The sequence below is a fragment of the Pezoporus flaviventris genome, unplaced genomic scaffold (genome assembly GCF_033815535.1).
Source record: "Pezoporus flaviventris isolate CSIRO_AGI_PZ_B2104156 unplaced genomic scaffold, CSIRO_AGI_Pfla_v1 ptg000093l, whole genome shotgun sequence".
Classification (NCBI taxonomy): Eukaryota; Metazoa; Chordata; class Aves; order Psittaciformes; family Psittacidae; genus Pezoporus; species Pezoporus flaviventris.
The window spans coordinates 1652943-1675305 of record NW_026892641.1 but is presented as its reverse complement, the minus strand read 5'-3'; the positions used below and the strand labels follow the sequence as shown (position 1 = coordinate 1675305).

The window sequence follows — 22363 nt, the reverse complement described above, 5'->3', positions numbered from 1 at the left end:
ACATTTCCATAGCATGCATGCTAAGAGCAAAGCCTGTGTTTCAGAATGAAATCTACTGGAACGACTGGTCACAGCTGAGTATTTTCAGAGCATCCAAAAACAGTGGCTCAAGAATGGAGATCTTAGTGGGTCGATTGAATGGGATCATGGATATGAAAATCTTTTACAGAGGAAAGACAACAGGTAATGGCATGAGTGCGTAGATGATACTTAGGGATGTGATTTAGCAGAGCTAGCTCCCAATGGGAATATGAACCCAAAACCCGGGATATCAGGTGAAATTGGGCTTCCCACTGCATCTCCAGCCCTCTGTCCTAACAGCGTCCCCTTCCTCTCTGCCCTCACACCAGGGGAGAACGCCTGCATCACCAAGCCCTGCAGCCTGCTCTGCCTGCCCAAGTCAAACAACGGCAGGAGCTGCAAGTGCCCCGAGGGGGTGTCCAGCACCGTGCTGCCCACAGGGGAGGTCAGGTGCGACTGTCCTCGTGGCTACATCATGAAGAACAACACCTGCATAAAGGAAGGTAAAACCATGCTTGGTTCTTGCTGTGGCTTTATACTGAGGGGTGGCTCCTGCCATTGCAAGAGGTCAGCATGATCTTTCCAAGGAGGAGTATGGCCTGTCCTCTGAAAGCGCAGCGTCATGCCTCGTGCCAGCTCGGTTTTGTTTTCCCTTTTGCACCAGAAAACACGTGTCTGCCGAATCAGTACAGATGCTTCAATGGGAACTGCATCAACAGCATTTGGCAGTGTGACAACGATAATGACTGTGGGGACATGAGCGATGAGAAGAACTGCCGTAAGTGTCCTGAGGTGGTGTTTGCCTGTCCAAATTTAGATGTCTGCTGTGTTGGCAGTGCACCTGAGCCTATGGTGTATGCTCCCTTGACAGTCATGGAGAGCAAGAGGTGCTCCTTTGATAGGCATCTGAAGCCAGTCAGATGAGTTGTGTCCTGCAAGGGCCAGTATTTCCCCCTTGACCAATTCAGGTGTAAACGTCTAAAATGCAGCGAGACTGATGCCAGCTCTCACAGGAGGGTGTGTGTTTGTCCTTGCAGTAATTGTCTTCTGAGCCTAATTGAGGACACAGCCAATGATGAGGAAAAGAGTGCAGATAGAAAGCGACTTTCTGTCTGCATCGTGCAGACATAGGCTTCTTGTTGAGCTAATAAATCAAGTTCACACATTAAAGATGGAGGTCTCATTTTGAGTAAAATTAGGGACTGCCAATGCATGCAGGAGGGGCAGATGTTCCATAGCTTTGCAGAGCTTGCAGGGTTTGGAATAGTGCACCATGGAAAAAAAGGCTGGGTTTAAAGACAGGAGCAGCATCGAGCGAAGCTTGTAGGATGCCATCCCTCTCGCTTCACTTCCATGCATTGAGTACACGCACTTGGGCAACAGCAGCTGTTTCCCAACCACCACCTTAACCTCCTGCTCCTCCTCCTCTCCTTCCTCGCTGTGTTAGCTACCACTGTGTGCGATGCCGAGACCCAGTTCCGCTGCCAGGGCTCAGGGACGTGCATCCCACTGTCCTACAAATGTGACCTGGAGGATGACTGCGGGGACAACAGCGATGAAAGTCACTGCGGTGAGTGCCCTCAAACCTCCTTCCCTGTCCCTGTGTAAGGGCACAGTGGTTTGGGGCAGGGTGTTACGTGTTTACTGGGTACTGGCTGCTCCTCCTCCTCCTCTCCCCTGGTCCTGACATCATCTGAACTGCGTGTGCTTGTTCGCAGAGGCCCATCAGTGTAAAAGTGATGAATTCAGCTGCAGCTCAGGGATGTGCATTCGTCTCTCCTGGATGTGTGATGGTGATAACGATTGCAGGGACTGGTCCGATGAAGCGAACTGCACTGGTGAGCACGTTGATGTGACCAATAATCTTCCTTTGCAAACACTTGCAGCCTGAGATGCTATAAATACCAGCTAACATCTTGTGCCTCAGTTTCCCTGCTTGTGAACTGCACCACTCAGCCAGGCAGCCTGCAGCTCAGTTTGGGGTGGATCTAGAAGATCCCTTTCAGGCCTCCAAGCTCCTGCGTGCTCACCTCCTGTGGCATTTACCATGCCTCAAGCCTATTGGGTTTATAGCATGGCGCAGGGGATCTTCACTGTTAGTATTCCGAGTGCGTGGCTATATAAGGTTTAAATTATAATGGTATCACTTATCTCTCATGTGAGTTTCTCCAGGGAGAACTGTTACAGGAAAGGAACCTACTTCAAAAAGTGTATCAGGTTTGTAAAGCCTGAAGTTGGAATTATCTAAGAGGATCACAGTTATTGGAGAAACATTTCATCTGACTTCAACAGCGGCAATTATTGCTCTTATCTCAAATAATTACATTTCACACTGAATATCTAATAGAATATTACTGCCACAAGATTGCAGTATTTTGAAATATCTGCAAGTGCATGTCACTCGCTAGCCTAAAATCCACCATCGTGCAATTTAATTAAGTTGAACACTGCTTTTCTGCTCAATAACGACAAGCGCTCTCCTGGATGAAGAACAGTATTTGTCTCTAAAGCGACAACATAGACTAGGCTTCAACCAAGATACGCCACAGGCAGATACTCTTGTGACAGGAGCCTGAGGAAAGCCAGGGCCCTCCTCCCTTGGAAACCCGAGGAGAATTGCATTTCTAATTTGGTTTGGCAACACAGAACAGCCTTGCCTGCCTTAATTAAAGGCTGTCTCTGATCTGTCCTGCCCTGCATGGGGGACCGCGCCGCCCTGCCAAGCCTTGCTTATGCTGTGATGTTTCTTGCCATCTCTGGCAAGATGCCACCGCTGCCACCTTTTCCCACTCACTCAAAGGGCTGAGATCAAAGGGAGATCTTTGGGAGGGCTTGCTAGCCTCCAAAAGCCATCCCCCATGCACAGCAGGAGAAGGAAAGACCACAGTGTGACCCAGGAGATCCTGGAATCTCTTGCCAGGGGCCTGACACATATTGCAGCTTGGTGGGGACGTGGCAGTGCCCCACACTCAGACCTCCCCCCCCCCCCGGCTCTGGTTTCAGCAGTATATCACACGTGCGAGGCCTCCAGCTTCCAGTGCCACAACGGACACTGCATCCCACAGCGCTGGGCGTGTGACGGTGATGCTGACTGCCAGGATGGCTCCGATGAGGACCCTGCCAACTGCGGTAACATGAGGATGGGGTTCTGCAATGGGGAGGGAGGGATTGCTACAAACCCACCGAGATAAACCTGCAGCAAATGCAGGGGGATGATTCCCATCCCTCCAAAAGCAGGGAGAAGACAACTGGGGCTCTGCTGTGGCTACTTAAAGGCAGCCTTAGACACCCCCCCCACCCCCAGCATCTACCCAATTCTGCATTTCAGAAAAGAAGTGCAACGGCTTCCAGTGCCCCAACGGCACTTGCATCCCAACCAGCAAACACTGTGATGGCATCAACGACTGCTCCGATGCCTCGGATGAGCAGCACTGTGGTGAGTACCGGAGCTGCGGGGAGCTGGCGGGGTTCTACCAGTGAGGGCTGACAGCCCTTCACGGTCTGCCAAAGCCTCTCTCACTGGGAAAAAAAGCCCCGGTGAGATAATGGGAAAGCCTTAGTTAGCATTCAGGAGCCCCTCGGGAAATCAGCTGGTCTGTGAGTGTCAGCAAAAGGCCCTGGCAGGGCTGTTGCCCATAGGAAGGATGCGCTGTCAGGAGCTGTATTCAAGGAGGTGACCAAACCCTTCCTGGTGCCTGTGCCAACCTGCTTGCACCCCAATGCGTTAGCGGGTGAGGAAACTTTGTGTAACTTGCTGAAATCTGGCTGCTGCACTCAGGTCTGCAGATCACAGTGGATGGCATTCCTTCTGCCAAGGACAGCAGAGGTGCCATCCCTTCTCCTCCTCACCTCTCTAGAACCCCTGTGCACCCGCTACATGGATTTTGTGTGCAAGAACCGGCAGCAGTGCTTGTTCCATTCCATGGTGTGTGATGGCATCATCCAGTGTCGAGATGGATCAGATGAAGATGCCAACTATGCTGGCTGCTGTAAGTGTGATATTGTGCATCTTTGCAAAAGGAGGTTGGGTAGAGAATGAAACCAGATGCGTGGAGAAGAAAATGTATCCCCCAAGGTACCAGAAAGCTGCCACATCTCCTAAGAGGTGTCTCTGGTAATGCTCTGTTTATAAATCAGTGATTGACTGCTTCCTCAATGATGAGCTTCCCTCAAGCCCTTGGTCTTTACCTCTCATGCTTCTCTATGCAGCCCAGGACCCCGAGTTCCACCGGACCTGCGACCAGTTCAGCTTCCAGTGCCAGAATGGTGTGTGCATCAGCCTGGTATGGAAGTGCGATGGGATGGATGACTGTGGCGATTACTCTGACGAGGCAAACTGTGGTGAGCAGTACCTCAGGGTCTCTTGTCACTGTAGCTCCAGCCCCCTTTGAATATCAGGAGCATTCTTCATGTTTTAGATAAGGACTTGTGTATAACCTGATGCGGCTGGCACATCTTGTGGCTGACTAAGTCATATGTGACCATATTTACTCCACAGATTCCCAGCCCAAAGCAGACAGGCAGTTTTCAGCCAGACTCAATATTTACACCACTGTTCCCTGGGGAGCTGTAGGAGCTGTACCCAGCCAGATGAAGCAGCTGCCTCTTCATTTCAGAGTTGCAGGGCTTGCTTCTCCCTTTCTGCCAAGCTCTGTCTGAATTTTGCTGGTTCTGAGACCATAGGTGGTGTCTGTCCATGAAGCACGCAGATGTAATAGTGATGACAACAGGAATGGGGATGCTGGGGATGAAGAGGAAGGACTCTGCCCATGCTGCTTAGGCAGATAGATAGTGTGATGCTCTCTGGATCAGCCGTGGCCCAGCCTGAGATGCTCCCATGCCTCAACTCTGATGAAGAGTGGCGAGATAACACTGGAGCTCACAGGGCTCTCCTCTTGTCAGAAAACCCAACAGAAGCCCCAAACTGCTCCCGGTACTACCAGTTCCAGTGTGGCAACGGGCACTGCATCCCCAACCGATGGAAGTGCGACGAGGAGAACGACTGCGGGGACTGGTCTGATGAGAAGGACTGTGAGGGTAAGGGAACACAGCACTCTGCTCACAGGAGCCCTGGCTGAGGCTGGGCTGTGGCATGCTGAAGGACTAGTTGTAGCATCAGCTGCCTTCCCACAGGGCTGCCTGTGCCAGCTCCCATGGCTCCAAAAATCCCCTATAAATGGCCAAGTGTGCACACTCGTGCATCTTTTAACTCTGTGGTTTTGGAAATGCCGATTAGCAGCTGTGTAGATACGATGCAGATGACAACTGGGCTTGTAACATCTTGCCTGCTGCTCACTGCCTTCCACTGACAGTGGCCCTCAGTCTGATGGGAACAGCCCATATGCAGGAACAAGGACTTCAGCTCAGCTCTCCCCGGTGTATTTGCAGGTTCTCCGGTTCATCCCATCACTACATCCATCCCACCGACGTGTTTACCGAACCACTTCCGTTGCAACAGCGGCACCTGCATCATGAACAGTTGGGTCTGTGATGGCTACAAGGACTGCACCGATGGCTCCGATGAGGAAGCTTGTCCTACCTCACGTAAGCTTTTCTCTTCCTCTGTAGGATCGTGTCCACAGGGACTGTTGGCCTTTTGGTCTCAGCTCCTTACCAGATAACAGGGTTGAATTACAACAGGTCCCTGCTCAAATGACAGGTCTTAGAGTGCGTAGAGACATGGGAAGCAGGGCTGCAGAGCGGGTTTTCCAACTCACTCCTATGCTGAAGGTTAAAAGAGGGGTTTTTCTCACCGTGGTCGTTTCTAACGCTTGCTGAGCTCCGAGCTGGTGCAGCACATCTCCTGCAAACCAGTTGCTTTTCCAGCCCTCTGCAGTCAGAAGAGAGGATGGCTTTGGACATCCCAGCACCAGCCACCTACCTGCTAGATGGGAAGAGATTGCCATCTAGTGGAGTCGAGACCTGGAGACAGGTTTTGGTCTTTGGTGCCTGTGGCAGCCTCATGGCTTGGGTGGTTTCCTCACTGGCTGCTGTGTGCAGGACCCAACGTGACGGCCACCTCCCCGGCGCTGAAGGGACGCTGCAGCAGGTTCGAGTTCGAGTGCCAGCAGCTGCACAAGTGCATTCCCAACTGGAAGCGGTGCGACGGCGTGCGGGACTGCCAGGATGGCACGGATGAGAGGAACTGCCGTAAGTGTGAGGAGGGGACAATGACTCTCTGGCCCTTTCCCTTGGGAACCTCTTTGTGAGGACAGTGGAGCCACTGAGGAATGTTATTGCTGGTGAAATCCTTGCAGTAAATGCAGCATTAGAGTAAAAAAGACCCAACCAAGCAGAGATATTCCCATTAGAAGTCCAGTGGGGTTGTTTTCTGTGGGATAAACTCCAGGTTCTTCTGATGCCATCATGCCAGAAGATGCAGCCACAATGAGATAGCCCTGTGACTGACACACTCTGCTTGATATGCAGCTGCCCCACCACCCTGCCAGCTTTGTAGCAGCACTGGCACTGGAAACAGCCCAGTGCTGGTGAGGAAACTTTAATGCCTTGAGTCCTGAAACCATTCTGCCTCTTTCAGCTACTCAGAGCACCCTGTCATGCCCTAATGGTTATAAATGTGAGGATGGAGAGACCTGCATTATGTTGACAGAGCGGTGTGATGGATTCCTGGACTGCTCAGACAGCAGTGATGAGAAGAACTGTACCGGTAAGCAACAGCCCTCTCCCATTTCCCATGCTCTGCTCTGTGTTAGCACGCAGAGGAGCTCTCCTGATTACATGACCTTGCATTCATAACATCCTAGACACATCTGCCTGCGTTCAGCTGTGCAGCCTGCCTCCTCACCCATTTATACTCAACTTCCCAGCCAGCTTCTGCACTAGCAATTTGTCTTTTGAGCCTCAAGCACAGAAAAACAACTTGAGGATGGGAGCAAAGCTATTTTACATAGTGAAGCAATGGTCTCCAGCTCTGTCCTCCTCTGCAGGGTGACCCTGGGAAAATGGCAAGTCCCCTGCTGCCATCACTGGTCCTCCCACACTGGCCTTTGGTGGTCCTGTGGAGGCACAGGGGATGCAGGCAGCAGCCGGCCCTGGGCAGATAACAGCGATCAATCGCTGCCTCTGGACAGCCATGAGGTTGAGCTGCTTTTCTAGTGACCTGCTTGGGGGTTTGAGCATCAATCAGGTTATAGTTCTTTAATTATATATTGATTGGGGGAGGCTAGCAGATTCAGGAGAGGGGGAAGGAGCTGCTGAGATTCATGGCTTGGCTGCTACACCAAGGGGAAACCATCTCTTTTCCCTTGGATATCTCGCCGTGCCTGTCTGCGGACCTGCATCCCTGCTGGGTTTCATTTCCAGATTGTTAGGGAAAATGAAACAGCAGTTTGGCTCTGCTCCACTTGGTTTCTCTACAGCATGAGGAACGAAGCTGAGCACCCAAGCCACGCCAGGCCATGGCATTTGAATGTGGGCTCTGATACGTAGTCCCTGGAGGGAGAGAGCAGGGAATGGCCTAGTGGGAGCAGGGCATAGACTGGGGCCATTTCAGACAAGCACCACCAGTCTCTGCCTCTGCCAGCACTGGACTTCACAGCCCTGTTACCCCCTAAATGCCTCTCCCAAGGTCAGGTGGTGATTCAACTGCAGAGCTTGCGTCAAAGCAATCCCCAGACTACTCCTTTAATTACCAGCCTTTGCTTGGGTCCTTCTGAACACAAGATGCGATAAGGAAAATCACACCAAGAAAGGCCCTGGATAGCTTACAGTGACAGCACGGATCCATTGCACAAGTAGAAAAGCGACTTAGCTTGCACTGATCCTTTTGCACTCATACACTTCCAAAATGATGTTGAGTATTTCATGCAGACAGACAAGAGGTTGTGGGGAGAGCTGAGAGCACCAGGGGTACGTTCCTGCTCTGAACTGCCTCCTGACAAGCATGTTCTTCTCCACTGATAACACCCACCTAAATTACACATCTAATTCAAATGGTGCAGACACTCCCTTCAGTCATACTGCTGTTCCTGCCTCCACCTGTTTGGGCTACAAACACAACTCTTGTTTCTGTTGTGGGAAAGGACTTGTTTCCCGGCGATAGGCTAACGTTTGCCATTGCCTGCTTAGATGACACAATCGTGTACAAAGTCCAGAACCTCCAATGGACGGCTGATTTCTCTGGCGACATCACTCTGACCTGGGCTCGGCCAAAAAGAATGTCCTCGACCTCCTGTGTTTACAACATCTATTACAGGTACACCGCCCACTGCACTGCATGACCCGGTGCTACTCATATCAAGTATAGGGTAGGAGAAGCATGAGCAAAGGTATCAATATGCCCGTGCTTACAGCAAAGTACCGTACAGAATCAGGCCTGAAAGACTGAGCTGTGCAATCTAGTTCTGCTTGGAAAACCAAGGCTATGTTTGTTTTCTCCACTACTCGTGTAATGTAGCTTTCTTGGAGGTGGAGAGGGTCTTGCTTTTGTGGGACCACTAACATTGAGAACAAAGTAAAGAAATGAGGGCACAGAAGTTACAGAAAACCTCAGAGGATAGTGCTGATAAGTCACTAAGCTATGTTTAGTTCAGGCTCTCAAAGAGCATCTTTCAAGTTGGTGGTGTGGCTTGATTGAAAAGAACACTAAGCAGCAGGCTCTTAACATACAGATAGATGGCTTCACTCTTTGGGACAAGCTGTGTCCCCTGTATTACTAAACACCATCCTGACTGGAGAGGTGGGACTCTCTCGTGCAGGACAGTTGGTGAAAGCATTTGGAAGATCTTGGAAACCCACAGCAACAAAACCAACAGCGTTTTGAAAGTCCTCAAGCCTGACTGTACCTATCAGGTGAAAGTCCAAGTGCAGTGTCTCAGCCGAGTCTACAACACCAATGACTTCATCACCCTCCGGGCACCAGAAGGATGTAAGTAAACCTGCACGGATCATACCAGTGACCTGGTGCATGCTGCTTTGGCTTACGCAGTACTTACTGCAGAGGTATCCCTATTACATACAAAAGGAGTCTTTCCACAGGCCTGGGAATTGTGCTGGACTGGGAAAAGGGCCATGGGTTCCCAGCCTAGAGTCAGCCCTGCACTGAGTCACTAGCCTGCCTTCTTTCTTCCCCATGGCTTAGTGATTTAGTATCCCTGGGAAGTTCATCCCTTCTCACAGTGCTGAGCCTGTGGGATTGTTCAGTACCACACACAAGGAGCAAGAGCCTTCTATCTGCAGATTGGAGATCAGACGAAGGAAAGGATGCAAAAGAGAGCAAAGATCTTGGTGAAATCCTAGCTTCACTGCTGTTACAAGCAAGGCTTCATTGCTCCAGAGGGAGGTGATAGGGATTTGGGACACAACTGTGGGAATAAGACATCTCCCATGAGCCAGACCTGCTTGGCCATCCCCTCTTTGTCCTAGACTTTCCCTGTGTGATCTGGAAACACAACTGCAACAGTCACTAACACCTTGGTTTCTCTCCCTAGTACCAGATGCTCCCTTTAACCTTCAGCTGTCCCTGAATAAAGAAGCTGAGGGTGTGGTGATGAGCTCCTGGAGTCCCCCTGTGAATGCCCACGGCCTCATACGGGAATTCATTGTGAGTCCACGGAGGGATAGGGAAGGCTGTTGGGGGCTCACAGCAGCGTGGGCTGGCCTGTCTGAACACAGCTATCCCTGCAAAGGAGGGGGGCCAGGAATAGGGCATTTTGTAGAGGCAATCTGCTGAGAGCATCATAGGAAGTTGGGAGAAGAAATGCTGCAGAGCTGTAGGTAGCGCTGCCACCCTAAGTTCATAGCTTCATTTCTGGCTCCCTTTCTAAGCTTTCATACTTCTTTTCATCAACATTTTGACACAGAGGGTCAAGTCACCCTGCAGTGGAACCCTCATCCTTTGTTTTGGTGCTTCTAGGTGGAATACAGCAGGAGTGGATCCAAGGAGTGGTCATCTCTTAGGACCACGAAGAACTACACTGAGATCAAGAACTTACAGGCCAACACATTGTACACAGTTAGAGTGAGTATTTTCAAGGCTCTGTCTATGCATGCTCTCATTACTTTTCACTGCATGGTCTAAGTCCTGCACAGTCAAGTACTTGCTAAAATAGTATGCTGTTAAAACCCTGCCCTTTAACGTCAACCCACAATGGGGACTTGGCATTTGCACTGCTAATGTATATAGTTTCAAGGCCTGAATTAAGGCCCTTCATTTGGCCATCCCAGGTGGCCAGGCTGTATTATGAAATCTGCACTAATTGTCCATTCCAATGTCACTGTAATTGCACTGGATCTGGGTCACAGACAAATCTGGTCCTTACTATATCACCAGGAAAAGCAGCAGATCGACCCATGGGGAATATATGCACATGGGAGAAGCTGGGTAATTATAGACAGAAGTAATAAGAATAGGAAACAAAAGTCTGCACGCTGAACCCTGGGAAATAACATGCTCTGCCACTGTCCACCCCTCCCTGTGCAGAATGAGCATGGATAGCTCACGGGGAGGTGGGATTAATGAGACCCCACTCCCATAAATCAGTGTTATTCTTACAGTAGGCTGGAGCAAGTCTTTCCTTCCACGGTATTACTTCCCATATTAATCTATTCCCAAATAAGTCTTTGGAACTAGATTCAGAGCTTGCATGGGCTTCACCAGCATGATTCTTTGGACCGATAGAGTCCAAAGCTCCTTATCTTGCTGGACTTCTCATAAAGATCTCATAAGAGAACAGTTATCTGCAAAGAGGATGCACCTCCCTCCTCTTAGATTCCTTTAATTGACTTAAAGTAGTCTGCTTTATCTCTGCAATACCCATTTTATTGCCAAGTAATTAAGCTATTGTTTGCTTCAAAGTCCTTTTCCCATGAGCTCTGCCATGTCCATAACCTTGCTTTAACCTCATTCTCCTTTTGCATTATACAATGTTGGCATTATACATTTGTTCATATTAACCAGCCCTCTTGTTTGAAAAGGTTGCTGCGGTAACTAGTCGAGGAGTGGGAAACTGGAGTGATTCCAAATCCATAACCACCATAAAAGGCAAAGGTAAATGTTGTTGTTTCAATCGACTTGGATAACATAACAAAAAGGCAGAAGCTAAGCCTGAAGTGTTAGCATCAGCATACCACTACCAGCATAACCACCCCTTTGTCCTCTGTTCTTCCCTATGGAAGGCTGTACACTATTTATTACTTTGCTATACCAGACTGAACAGGTCTCTGACTCTCCCTCTGAACTCTGTGGCATGTAGGATGGGTGTACTGCCCTGGAAGTGGGCAAGAAGCCTATGCCGAAGGTGCCCCTCTCTCCTAGACTGCAGATGGATTCCCTCTGGCTTACGTAGGCTATATCCTACCTTCAGATAGGCAAGACGCATTACCACCAACTCCTTTTGAAAGGATGCTTGCTCGTTCTTCTCCCTCTTAGGTTACGATTATGAAGGTTTCTGCATCTCATGTAGGTTAGACCACTGAAAGGCCGCTAAAGCTCCCAGCAACTACCACAACATTACAGTCTGACAGCAGATAAATTCAATCACAGTCAATTTTCCCCCCAAACTGTTTTTAGAAAAGCCTTTTGAAATCGTTTGTATTCACGCCAAGCTTTATCTCCCAAACCCGCATTCCGATGTCAAAATCATCTGCTAATTTGTTAGATAAAAGTGTATCCTCACTCTGCTGACAAAGGAAGGAAAGGAAACACCATGCTATTAAAACTGCAGGATTCAGATAAAAAAACAGAGGTAGAAAGAACTGTACCAATTTTCACTTCTGGCTTTGCAAGAGTGTTTGGCAACTGTCCCCACCAAGACCTCCTCCCCTCCCTCAGAAGGCCATTAACTGTGATATGAGCTTGTCCCGCTGAGTTCAGAAGTAAAATACCTGAGCCCAAACCTCTCTGCTTCCAGCCTGTTCTGAGCAAGGCACGGATAAGGCAGACTGTGGGTGGTTGACAGAAAATGATGGAAGTACAGCCTGTCAGTGTCTTGTCTGAGGGATGTATGGCTTACAGGCAAGGCTGGGGCTGGAAGGATGGGGGATTCCTGGTCTGAGAGCTGGTTGTCATAATGAAAGCCTGTATTTTACCTCTCAATAAGTATTTGCACTTCTTTGTGTTTCTCTTTGCTTCCAGTCATTCCTCCTCCTGTCATACACATTGAGAGCTACAGTGAAGACTCCGTAAGCTTCAGCCTAAAAATGACTACTAATATCAAGGTAACATTTTCACCTTCTGAAACTGAAAGAAAGGGATGCATTGAGTAAGTGGTAAATACTGGATGGGATAAGCTGTCACTATGTAAGCGCTGGAATTAACTTATTTCATGCTAAATCATTTCTTACTACTCATAAACTGCCCCAGCTCTTAATTAGGATGGAAAATACAATGCAGAGACTTTCAGCAGTGACTCTTTCACTGTATGGAAACTGGCTGAACTGAGGGTTCCTGTTCTGTGTGCCCTTGCTGCTTGACAGGTCAGCGGTTACGTTGTGAACATCTACTGGACGTTTGACACACACAGGCAGGAAAAAAGGACTCTGATCATAGAAGGAGAAAAGTCCATCCAAAAAGGTAAATTCTGTGCTAAGTATAAAATTCTGCTTTAGTCAACAGCAAATGGAAGGTTTTACAGAAGGATGTGTTCTACTTTTGCAACTAGTAGCTTCTGTTTAGTATAAAGTACATCTGGAAAGGACAAGCCAGCAAATCCCTGGCCTCTGTTGCCAGGACTTGGAGATTTCAAGCAGATTTGGGATTTAGCCCCCAGAGCTGCACTAGCCTTTTCTCAACACATTTTGTTTATGGTTCTTTATCTGCTCTGCAAAAGGTTAGCAATTTCTTGGGCTTGTATACATGCCCCTGTTAATCAGATTGCTGGTTTGGAGTGTACAGCGTAGATGCAAGGCAAGCATCCCAATACAGGAAAGCATCCCGATACTGGAAAGCAAAGCACTGGCTAGCTTAGATACCCGAGTCCCATGTGCTTCTGTGTAAAGGAAATGACTCAAAATTAGTGAAAACACTAACCAAGGGAGGCAGGCTCCTGACCAAGCCTGTTTGGTGATGCTGACCCTTTCCTAGTGCTCTCACCCTGCCATCACAGTACTTTGCCTCACCTAATAGTGCATGTTTCTCTTCTTGCTCAGTGGCAAATTTGACAGCACATACCCCCTATGAAATTTCTGCTTGGGCTAAGACGGAGCTGGGTGACAGCCCTCTGTCTTTTGTACATGTCGTGACCAGTGGGACAAGACCTGCATCACCAAGTCTCAAGGCCAAGGCCATCAATCAGACTGCGGTGGAGTGCAGCTGGACTGGACCGAGGAATGTCGTAAGGCACCAGCTCTTTTCTCCCCCATCTAGGAGGAGGTCTAGCTCAAAACCTCAAAACACAAGCAAAATCTAAAGTCAGGATTATTTGTTGGGATAGAATTCCAAAGCCCTGAAAATCTTATGCCCTAAAAAAATAGGGAAAGCACCTGATGCCCTTAAACAGAAGCACAGAAAGCTTCATGTTGTCTATTTGTTCAGCCACTGATGCAGTGAAGTGGCTGAAAGACAGGTAACGTGATGCTCCAGTGGTCTGTCAATTAACTGCTGTGTTATTGGAGATGAGCCCCAGATTTTAGGGTGGGGAGCACACAGACAGACAACCTGAACTTGGGCAATAGAGTGCCCAAACAAAAAAAGGGTCTTTTCTTCATGTCCCTAGAAAGTGACACCCAGTTTGGGTGGATGCTCTGGGCCATACCAAACTGTATTGTCCCTGTTGTGCTGCTTTCTTCACAGGTCTACGGCATCTTCTATGCTACATCTTTCCTAGAGCTGTACAGGAGCCCTCACAACACCACCACGACCTCCCACAACATCACTGTGCTCGTGCAGCGGGACGAGCAGTACCTGTTTCTGGTAGGCTCCTTTTCTGTTCCCACTCCTATCCGCGCTGTGGGCTGTAGCTTGCTCCTGAAGCTTAAAGGCACACTATTAACCACTGCATCATCCCTTCAAGGTCCGTGTGATGTCTCCTTACCAAGGACCACCTTCTGACTACGTTGTGGTGAAGATGATCCCTGACAACCGGCTTCCCCCTCGACACCTCCACTCAGTGCACACTGGAAAGACTTTTGCGGTCATTAAGTGGGAATCTCCCTATGATTCACCCGACCAGGACATGGTAATACCTCACAGCACCTTCTCCTGCCCCTTTGCGTGCAAAACCCTGGCTCAAAGACAGATCCCTGCCCTGCTGCTAATGGGGAAGTGAGTGTGAGATAGGTTTACACTCCATTCAGATAGTCAGCATCAAGATCCTGACACCTCAGAGACCTGCATTTCCTCTGTTTGCATTACAGGTCTATAACATTCATGCTGCATTTAAAAGGAGTCAGGTCTGGGATAGCTGTTACTGAGTCTGAAAGCAAACTTGGGCATGTGCTGAAACACCTTTCTGGCCTTCAGCTTTGCCCTGGACTCCATTGTGGCCAGTATCACAGTATGCTAGAGATTGGAAGGGACCTCAAAAGATCATCTAGTCCAATCCCCCTGCCGGAGCAGGAACACCTAGATAATGTTACACAGGAATGTGTCCAGGCGGGTTTTGAATGTCTCCAGGGAAGGAGACTCCACAACCTCCCTGGGCAGCCTGTTCCAGTGTTCCGTCACCCTCACTGAGAAGAAGTTTCTTCTCAAGTTTAAGTGGAACCTCTTGTGTTCCAGTTTGTACCCATTACCCCTTGTCCTATCATTGTTTGCCACTGAACAGAGCCTGGCTCCATCCTCGTGACACTCCCCCTTTATATATTTATATACACTAATAAGGTCACCCCCCAGTCTCCTCTTCTCCAAACTATAGAGACCCAGCTCCCTCAGTCTTTCCTCATAAGGGAGACGCTCCACTCCCTTAATCATCTTTGTTGCCCTGCGCTGGACTCTCTCCAGCAGCTCCCTGTCCTTCTTGAACTGAGGGGCCCAGAACTGGACACAATATTCCAGATGCGGTCTCACCAGGGCAGAGTAGAGGGGAAGGAGGACCTCTCTCGACCTACTAACCACCCCCCTTCTAATACACCCCAGGATGCCATTGGCCTTCTTAGCCACAAGGGCACAGTGTTGGCTCATGGTCATCCTGTCGTCCACTAGGACTCCCAGGTCCCTCTCCCCTACACTGCTCTCGAACAGGTCGTTCCCCAACCTATACTGGAACCTGGGGTTGTTCCTGCCCAGATGCAGGACTCTACACTTTCCCTTGTTATATTTCATCAAGTTATTCCCTGCCCAACTCTCCAGCCTGTCCAGGTCTCGCTGGATGGCAGCACAGCCTTCTGGCGTGTCAGCCACTCCTCCCAGCTTAGTGTCATCAGCAAACTTGGTGATAGTACACTCAATTCCCTCATCTAAATCATTGATGGATATATTAAATAATACCAGTCCCAGTACTGACCCTTGAGGCACTCCACTAGTTACAGGCCTCCAACTAGACTCAGCCCCATAGACTACAACTCTCTGGCTTCTCTCCTTCAGCCAGTTCGCAGTCCACCTCACTACCTGATCATCCAGACCACACTTCCTCAATTTAGCTGCAAGGATGCTGTGGGAGACTGTGTCAAATGCTTTGCTGAAGTCAAGGTAGACCACATCCACCGCTCTGCCATCATCCATCCACCGTGTTATTTCCTCATAAAAGGCTAAGAGATTGGTCAAGCATGATTTCCCCTTGGTGAAGCCATGTTGACTGCCCCTCATAACCCTCTTATCCTTGATATGCCTTAAGATGGTACCAAGGATAAGGTGTTCCATCACTTTCCTAGGGATGGAGGTGAGGCTGACCGGTCTATAGTTACCCGGGTCCTCCTTCTTGCCCTTTTTGAAGACTGGAGTGACATTTGCTTTCCTCCAGTCCTCAGGCACCTCTCCCGTTTCCCAAGACTTGGTAAAGATGATGGAGAGTGGTCTAGCAATGACTTCCGCCAGTTCCCTCAGCACCCGCGGGTGCATCCCATCTGGACCCATGGATTTATGGATGTCCAGATTGCTCAACTGGTCTCTAACCCATTCCTCATGGACTAAGGCAAAGCGCTCCGTTGACCTGACTTCATCTAAGGTCTCAGGGGTACAGGGCTCTTCAGGACTGCCCGCAGCAGAGTAGACAGAGACAAAGAAGGCATTCAGTAACTCTGCCATCTCTGTATCTTCTGTCACCAGGGCACCCATCCCGTTCATCAGTGGGCCTACATTGCCTCTGGTGTTAGTTTTGTCTGCCATGTATTTGAAAAAGCTCTTTTTGCTGTCCTTGACCCTTCTCACCAGGTTTAATTCTAAGGAGGCCTTAGTCATCCTAGCTGCCTTCCTACATCCTCTAGCAGCAGCCTTATATTCATCCCAAGTGGCCAGCCCTTCCTTCCATGACCTGTAAACTCTCCTCTTCCACTTGAGCATACCCAGCAATTCCCTATTTAGCCACGCAGGTCTCCTGGCCCTCTTCCTTGACTTCCTATGTGTCGGGATGCTCCGATCTTGAGCTCGGAAAAAGCAATCCTTGAATGTCAACCAACTATCTTGGGCCCCTTTACCTTCAAGCAGCCCTGCCCATGGGATTTCCACTAGCAATTGCTTGAAAAGGCCAAAGTTTGCCCTGCTAAAGTCCAGGGTTGCAATTCTACTTGCTATTCTACTGGTCCTACCACACAAGACCCTGAATTCCACCATCTCGTGGTCGCTGCAACCAAGGCAGCCCTCAACCCCTACTGCTTCGACCAGACCCTCCTTGTTAGTGAGGATGAGATCCAGCAGCACTCCTCTCCTGGTTGGCTCATCCACCATTTGCAGGAGGAAGTTATCATCCATACACTGGAGGAACCTCCTGGACTGCGGCTGGGTTGCCGAGTGGTCCTTCCAGCAGACATCAGGGAAGTTAAAATCCCCCACGACGACCACGGCCTGTGACTGTGAGGCCGCTCTCAGCTGCCTGTAGAAGGCCTCATCAGCTTCCTCACCCTGATCTGGTGGTCTGTAACAGACACCCAGAACAGTATCCCCTCTGCCAGCCTGCCCCTTAATTCTCACCCACAGACTCTCAACTTGCTCGTCACCTGTCCCTGGACAGAACTCGGTGCATTGTAGCTGCTCCCACACATAAAGAGCAACCCCACCACCCCGCCTGGCTGGCCTGTCTTTCCTGAAAAGGACATAGCCCTCCATGACTATATTCCAGTCATGTGAGCTGTCCCACCACGTCTCTGGAATTGCCACCAGATCATAGTCTCCCGATTTAACACAGGTTTCCAGCTCCTCCTGCTTATTTCCCATGCTGCGCGCATTGGTGTACAGACATTCCAGGGAGAGAGCTGAGCACACCGATTTCACCCTAGGATTATAGGAGGCCTCCCAGTCTTCATCAATTCTGGAGCGCTGCCCCACTGGGGCAAGCCCAGCTACAGCCCCATCCCCCTTTGAATCTAGTTTAAAGCTCTCCAAATGAGCCCTGCTAATTCGTGCCCCAGCATCCTTTTGCCTCTGTGAGATAAACCTTTCCCACTTGTCATTGTCCAGACTGGTGCCCTATAAAACCAGCCGTTATCAAAGAATCCAAAGCCCTGCCTGTAGCACCAGTCTCGAAGCCAATCGTTTATGAACTGAATCTTCCCATTCCTTCCCACACCATCAGTGGAAGATGGAAGGAGTGAGGAGAAGATCACTTGAGCCCCAGACTCTTTCACCATCCGCCCCAAGGCCCTGTAGTCTGTCTTCATCCCCCTCAGACTGCGGGAAGCAGCTTCCCCCTGGAAGACCGGCTTCCTGTCTGGAAGACCGGCAGCGGGTAGTAGTCTGTCAGGTGCACCGGGTTGGGGAGCGCCCTGGTGATATCCCTGATCCAGGCTCCAGGCAGGCTACACACTTCCCTATGATGAGGGTCAACTCTGCATATCGGGCCCTCTGTTCCTCTCAGAAGGGAATCTCCTACTACAATGACCCTTCTTTCTTTCTTATCAGAGGCAGTCTTGAGGTGTGAAGTCGGCCGCCTTTTCCTATATGGCCTCGTAGGCTGGCCTTGCACCACATCCTCACCTACCTCTCCTTCAAGATCCAGGGCCTCGAACCTATTACGGAGGGACACCTGGGGAAGCAGGGCAGGAAGGAGGGAGGGTTTCCCACGACGTTGAACTGGAACTCGCTTCCAACCCTCGTCGTCTTTTTGGTCCCCTACCTCTGCGCAACAGCTACAGGGCAGGGGCTGTCTCGGGCATCCCCCTCTGTGTGAGAAGGCAGGGGGTCCTTCCCCTTTTGGGGGGTATCTCCCTGGAACCGTTCCGACTGGCCCGCCAGGGAGTTACTCCACCAGTCGATCTCCCTTTCACACTCCCTGATGGTCCTCAGCGTCTCAACCTCCTCCTTAAGTCTTGCCACCAGGCTAAGCAGATCTTCTACCTGCTCACCTCCCGCAGGTGGAATGCCGTCCTCCCTCCCCCGGCAGCAGCAGGCTCTGGCACTCCCTGCATCCAGAGACCACGGTTTGGTTGGGGTCTCTGTCTGAGTTGCTGCAGTCTTCTTACTGCAAGCTCTCCTTCTGGAGGCGACCACACTGGTCCGCAGTCCGGGACACCAGCAACAGGGGCAGCAACAGGACCTGCTTGCTCCTCCCTGCGCCCGGTGGGCAGCGACATCGCTGCCCCTCCGAGGCTCTTTCAAGGCAAGCGGCAGGGGCGTGGTCACCGTCACCATGGGAACGCCCCCCGCCACGTCAGCCGCTCTCTCGCAAGGGCTGCTGGGGCTTCGGGGGTCGGGACATGTCGGGAATCGCGATATCTCTGCGCTATCCCCTCTGATTTTCCTCATCTCCGTTGACCCTCGCGGTCGCTGAAGCGTGCCGGCTGCGGCTGTAGCTGGGCTAGCTCCGATCAGCTGACTGGAGCCCAGCACACCGGTCAGGCGTTGGGCCAGGCGTGCCGTGGGCTCTGCCTCCCGCTCCAGCCCCAACAAAGCCTGGTTCTGTTTGCTGGCATGCTGGCGTACAGTCAGGTCTCGCTCCACTGAAGGCGAGGCATTTTCTCAGCAAGCTTCCCACTCCCACTCTGGTGCAGAGACTTTAACAGCAAAGGCTGAGGGGTATAAATCTGCCTGACAAAACGGGAAACTTTGGCAGGGCAGGAGGTTGCGTTGCGTCCTTTCATTCATTAAGGAATACAACCCGAGGTTTTCCTCCTGCCCTCGTCTGTTCCAGTAACTGCGTTTTCTGTGTCTGTGAACACTGATCTCGGGCAGTGAGTCAAACCTTACTTCCCAGGCTTTCTGTGCAGCACAGGCATGGTTTAATGCATGTTTTGCCCCCCGCCATCCTATCGTTGTACGAGGTTACTAGCAAGTCTGTAGCAAATTAAGACCTTTCACTGTGTGCCTTTCCTCCCCCTCCAGTTATATGCTGTGGCAGTTAAAGACTTAGTAAGAAAAACAGATAAAATCTACAAAGTGAAAACTCGGAACAGTACAGTGGAGTACACCATTAAGAAACTTGAACCGGGAGGCAAATACCATGTGGTTGTTCAACTGGGAAACATGAGCAAGGAATCCAGCATGAAGATCAACACAGGTAAAGAGTACTACTGGGTGGGTGCCAGGGCGAGTCCTTTGCAGCACTGTCCCTAGAGGGAACACAAAGCCTGTCCTGCGCATCATCCATCCCACCCCTGTGCTGTTTGGGGGCTGCAGGAGTGTTTCTGCATTGCTTAATCCTCTCCCACAGCCAAAGCCCACTTCTGAGAGGCCTCCCTGCAGCTCCCAGGGAAGGCAGTTGAACCCCTGAACAGCAGGAGCAGAGAGGAAGCCTCTCAGACAATGCATGGGGAATTATATTCCTGCCTGGATGGAGATGGGAAAGACACCTGTTTGGCTGGCTGTGGAGGCAGCATGAAGTACCATTACAGTCCTTCCATAAAACCCACTGAAAGCCGCCTTCCAGATTACACACCACAGCATCCTCTCTCCCAGTACAGCCCTTTTCTAAGCAGAGTATTGCGCTGAGCCCTTAAAGATAACTACGTTTTAGAAGTGACCCCGTTGCTGTTTCTCAGCCAAAAGCAGAGTGTCACCACTGTTAAAACCTGACCTGCCATTTTTCCTCTGCAGTTCCACTGTCTGCACCTGATGCCTTAAAAATTATAACAGAAAAGGACCATATTTTGCTCTTTTGGAAGAGTTTGGCATTAAAGGAAAGTAATTTCAATGAAAGCCGGGTAAGTTGTGATATATCTCTTGTCCTACAGGCAGTGTTTCAGAAAAACCTAGAGCAGAGTCCCTGCAAGGCTCCTTTCACAGACTCTTTATAATACACCAACACCCTCTGATCCTCTAAGTGTCTTTGATGAGCCCTCTAGATAGAGCTCGCTTCAATTCCTACCACAATTAAGGAACTAAAGCTGATAGATCCAATCGGTCACCTTTTAAGGGTATAATTATCCCCTTGGAAAAGGTCAACTGTCACACGTGTGGAAGGACTGGGAATAGGACACTGCCCAGTACATCAGTAGTACCCGAGAATTGTCATTATTGAGAGTCTGATAGCAAATCTGCGGCACATTCTCCGTCAGCAAACAAGACATCACCTTTACTGGACCCTGTCTTTTGGGTGGTCTGGGGTAGATGCCAAGAACAGAGTGAACCAGACACACCAAAGTGTTTTCTCCACCCTTAGCCGGCCAAGCTCGATGCACGCTGACAGGCACGGACAGAGACTTTCCCAGCTGATAGCCCAACACATTGCAGCAAAGCTAGGTACAGAAGGAAAAACAAGCATCAAAGCCCTAATAGGAAAGGCAAACCTGACCTCTGCCGCTGAGTAATATGGGGTATGTATCTTTGTTTTCACAACTCTCAGGGTTATGAGATCCACATGTTTGACAGCTTGATGAACATCACAGCTTATCTCGGGAACACCACGGAAAACTTCTTCAAGGTTTCCAACCTGAAGATAGGTCATAACTATTCCTTCACCGTGCAGGCCAGGTGCCTGTACGGTGGGCAGATGTGTGGTGAACCAGCCACGCTTCTCTATGATGAACTAGGAACTGGTAAGTCCCTGTCATTTTCCCCATCCTCCTTAACAAAGAGCAATGAAAGCCTCACAAGCTCACTAGAGAAATGCGCTATCAGTTGCAAATAGCACTTCTCTCCCTCCCTTATCATAGGTGAGGACTCCTCTGCAGCAAAAGCCGGTAGATCCACAGATGTGGCTGCCATCGTGGTACCGGTGCTGTTCCTGCTGCTGGTGACCCTGGGGATTGGCTTCGTGGTGCTGTACATGAGGCACAGACGGCTGCAGAACAGCTTCACTGCCTTTGCAAACAGCCACTACAGCTCCCGCCTGGGCTCGGCCATATTCTCCTCGGGAGATGATTTAGGTACGTAAGGCCTTGGTTTCATGCAATGCCATTGCAGGATACAGCGAAATCAGTGCAAGAGCTGACTTCTCTGTCATGCTTTAGGACACCTTTGGCATAAACATCTCTATAGATTTGATTTTGTCCTAAGAGTACAAAGCCCAGGATGGATGTTTTTAACAACTTCACTTAAACCACTCCCTCTAATGCAAATCTGAATATAACAGATATAACAACCAAGTAGGAGCATGAATAAGGCCACAATCTACTGGTTTTGAGGGCTGTTTTAGTAGCCTCTTTAGTCATGTGCCCTATGACATGCTGCGAGCAGCATAACAGCACTCTGGGTTTGTTTTTCAGGAGATGAGGATGACGAAGCCCCAATGATAACTGGATTTTCAGATGATGTCCCCATGGTCATCGCATGAAGCGCATTTCTGACTGTAAAAACCAAATGGTGTAAATATTTTATTTGATAAAAATAGTCGATGGTTTATTTTAAAAATGCACTTTGAGTTGCAATACGTTATTTTTATATGGGCCAAAAAAAGAGAAAAGAAACTTAAAAATACACTTTGTAGTAATCAACTGTGAATTGCAGACTAGGTCAATTGAGTAACAAATTGCTTTGATTTAACATTAATTTAGTCTTACAAGGCTATGCTTGCTGGGCATGCTTTTAAGTCTGTGAGATATTTTCCGTTGACTAAATTGGCTACTCCTTTTATTTTTCTAAGACAAGAATAAATTTATTTAAACATAAAATTCAGGAGATTATATATGTAGAGAGAGAGAAGTAATATAGTCCCTGAAGGTTCTGCTTTTACTTTACGAAAATCCTTGGGTTTTGTTTTATATGGAAGTATTTTTTGTTGTGTTAATTTATTGGGAAATCTGCGTGAGAACAGATTTCCAAAGTCGTCAAGACATTGTACACGTTATTGTGTAGAACATGTGCCACTTTATCTTGCAAGGCAGTTGTATCCTGGCACCCCCACCATTTTACATGTCT

General features: G+C 49.6%; 1 protein-coding gene across 2 annotated transcripts in view; it reads left to right on the top strand.

Annotated features, from left to right (window-relative positions):
- SORL1 (sortilin related receptor 1) overlaps positions 1–22116 on the top strand; it is a 44918-nt gene extending 22802 nt beyond the window's left edge. The window contains exons 21-48 of one of the 2 annotated variants that reach the window (XM_061476129.1): positions 45–183; positions 351–524; positions 686–799; positions 1469–1591; positions 1740–1859; positions 3028–3150; positions 3350–3457; positions 3879–4010; positions 4231–4362; positions 4924–5058; positions 5410–5565; positions 6022–6171; positions 6560–6688; positions 8110–8236; positions 8739–8908; positions 9471–9583; positions 9896–10000; positions 10957–11029; positions 12116–12198; positions 12457–12553; positions 13129–13313; positions 13772–13891; positions 13992–14156; positions 19391–19565; positions 20102–20208; positions 20850–21042; positions 21160–21372; positions 21712–22116. In XM_061476129.1, the coding sequence (XP_061332113.1) occupies positions 45–183; positions 351–524; positions 686–799; positions 1469–1591; positions 1740–1859; positions 3028–3150; positions 3350–3457; positions 3879–4010; positions 4231–4362; positions 4924–5058; positions 5410–5565; positions 6022–6171; positions 6560–6688; positions 8110–8236; positions 8739–8908; positions 9471–9583; positions 9896–10000; positions 10957–11029; positions 12116–12198; positions 12457–12553; positions 13129–13313; positions 13772–13891; positions 13992–14156; positions 19391–19565; positions 20102–20208; positions 20850–21042; positions 21160–21372; positions 21712–21779 (3729 nt within the window). In that variant the 3' untranslated portion in view covers positions 21780–22116. Of the gene's footprint in view, positions 1–44; positions 184–350; positions 525–685; positions 800–1468; positions 1592–1739; positions 1860–3024; positions 3151–3349; positions 3458–3878; positions 4011–4230; positions 4363–4923; positions 5059–5409; positions 5566–6021; positions 6172–6559; positions 6689–8109; positions 8237–8738; positions 8909–9470; positions 9584–9895; positions 10001–10956; positions 11030–12115; positions 12199–12456; positions 12554–13128; positions 13314–13771; positions 13892–13991; positions 14157–19390; positions 19566–20101; positions 20209–20849; positions 21043–21159; positions 21373–21711 lie in introns of both variants that reach the window. The other variant, XM_061476128.1, reaches the window with a different exon arrangement.
- Positions 22117–22363: the final 247 nt, after the last annotated feature.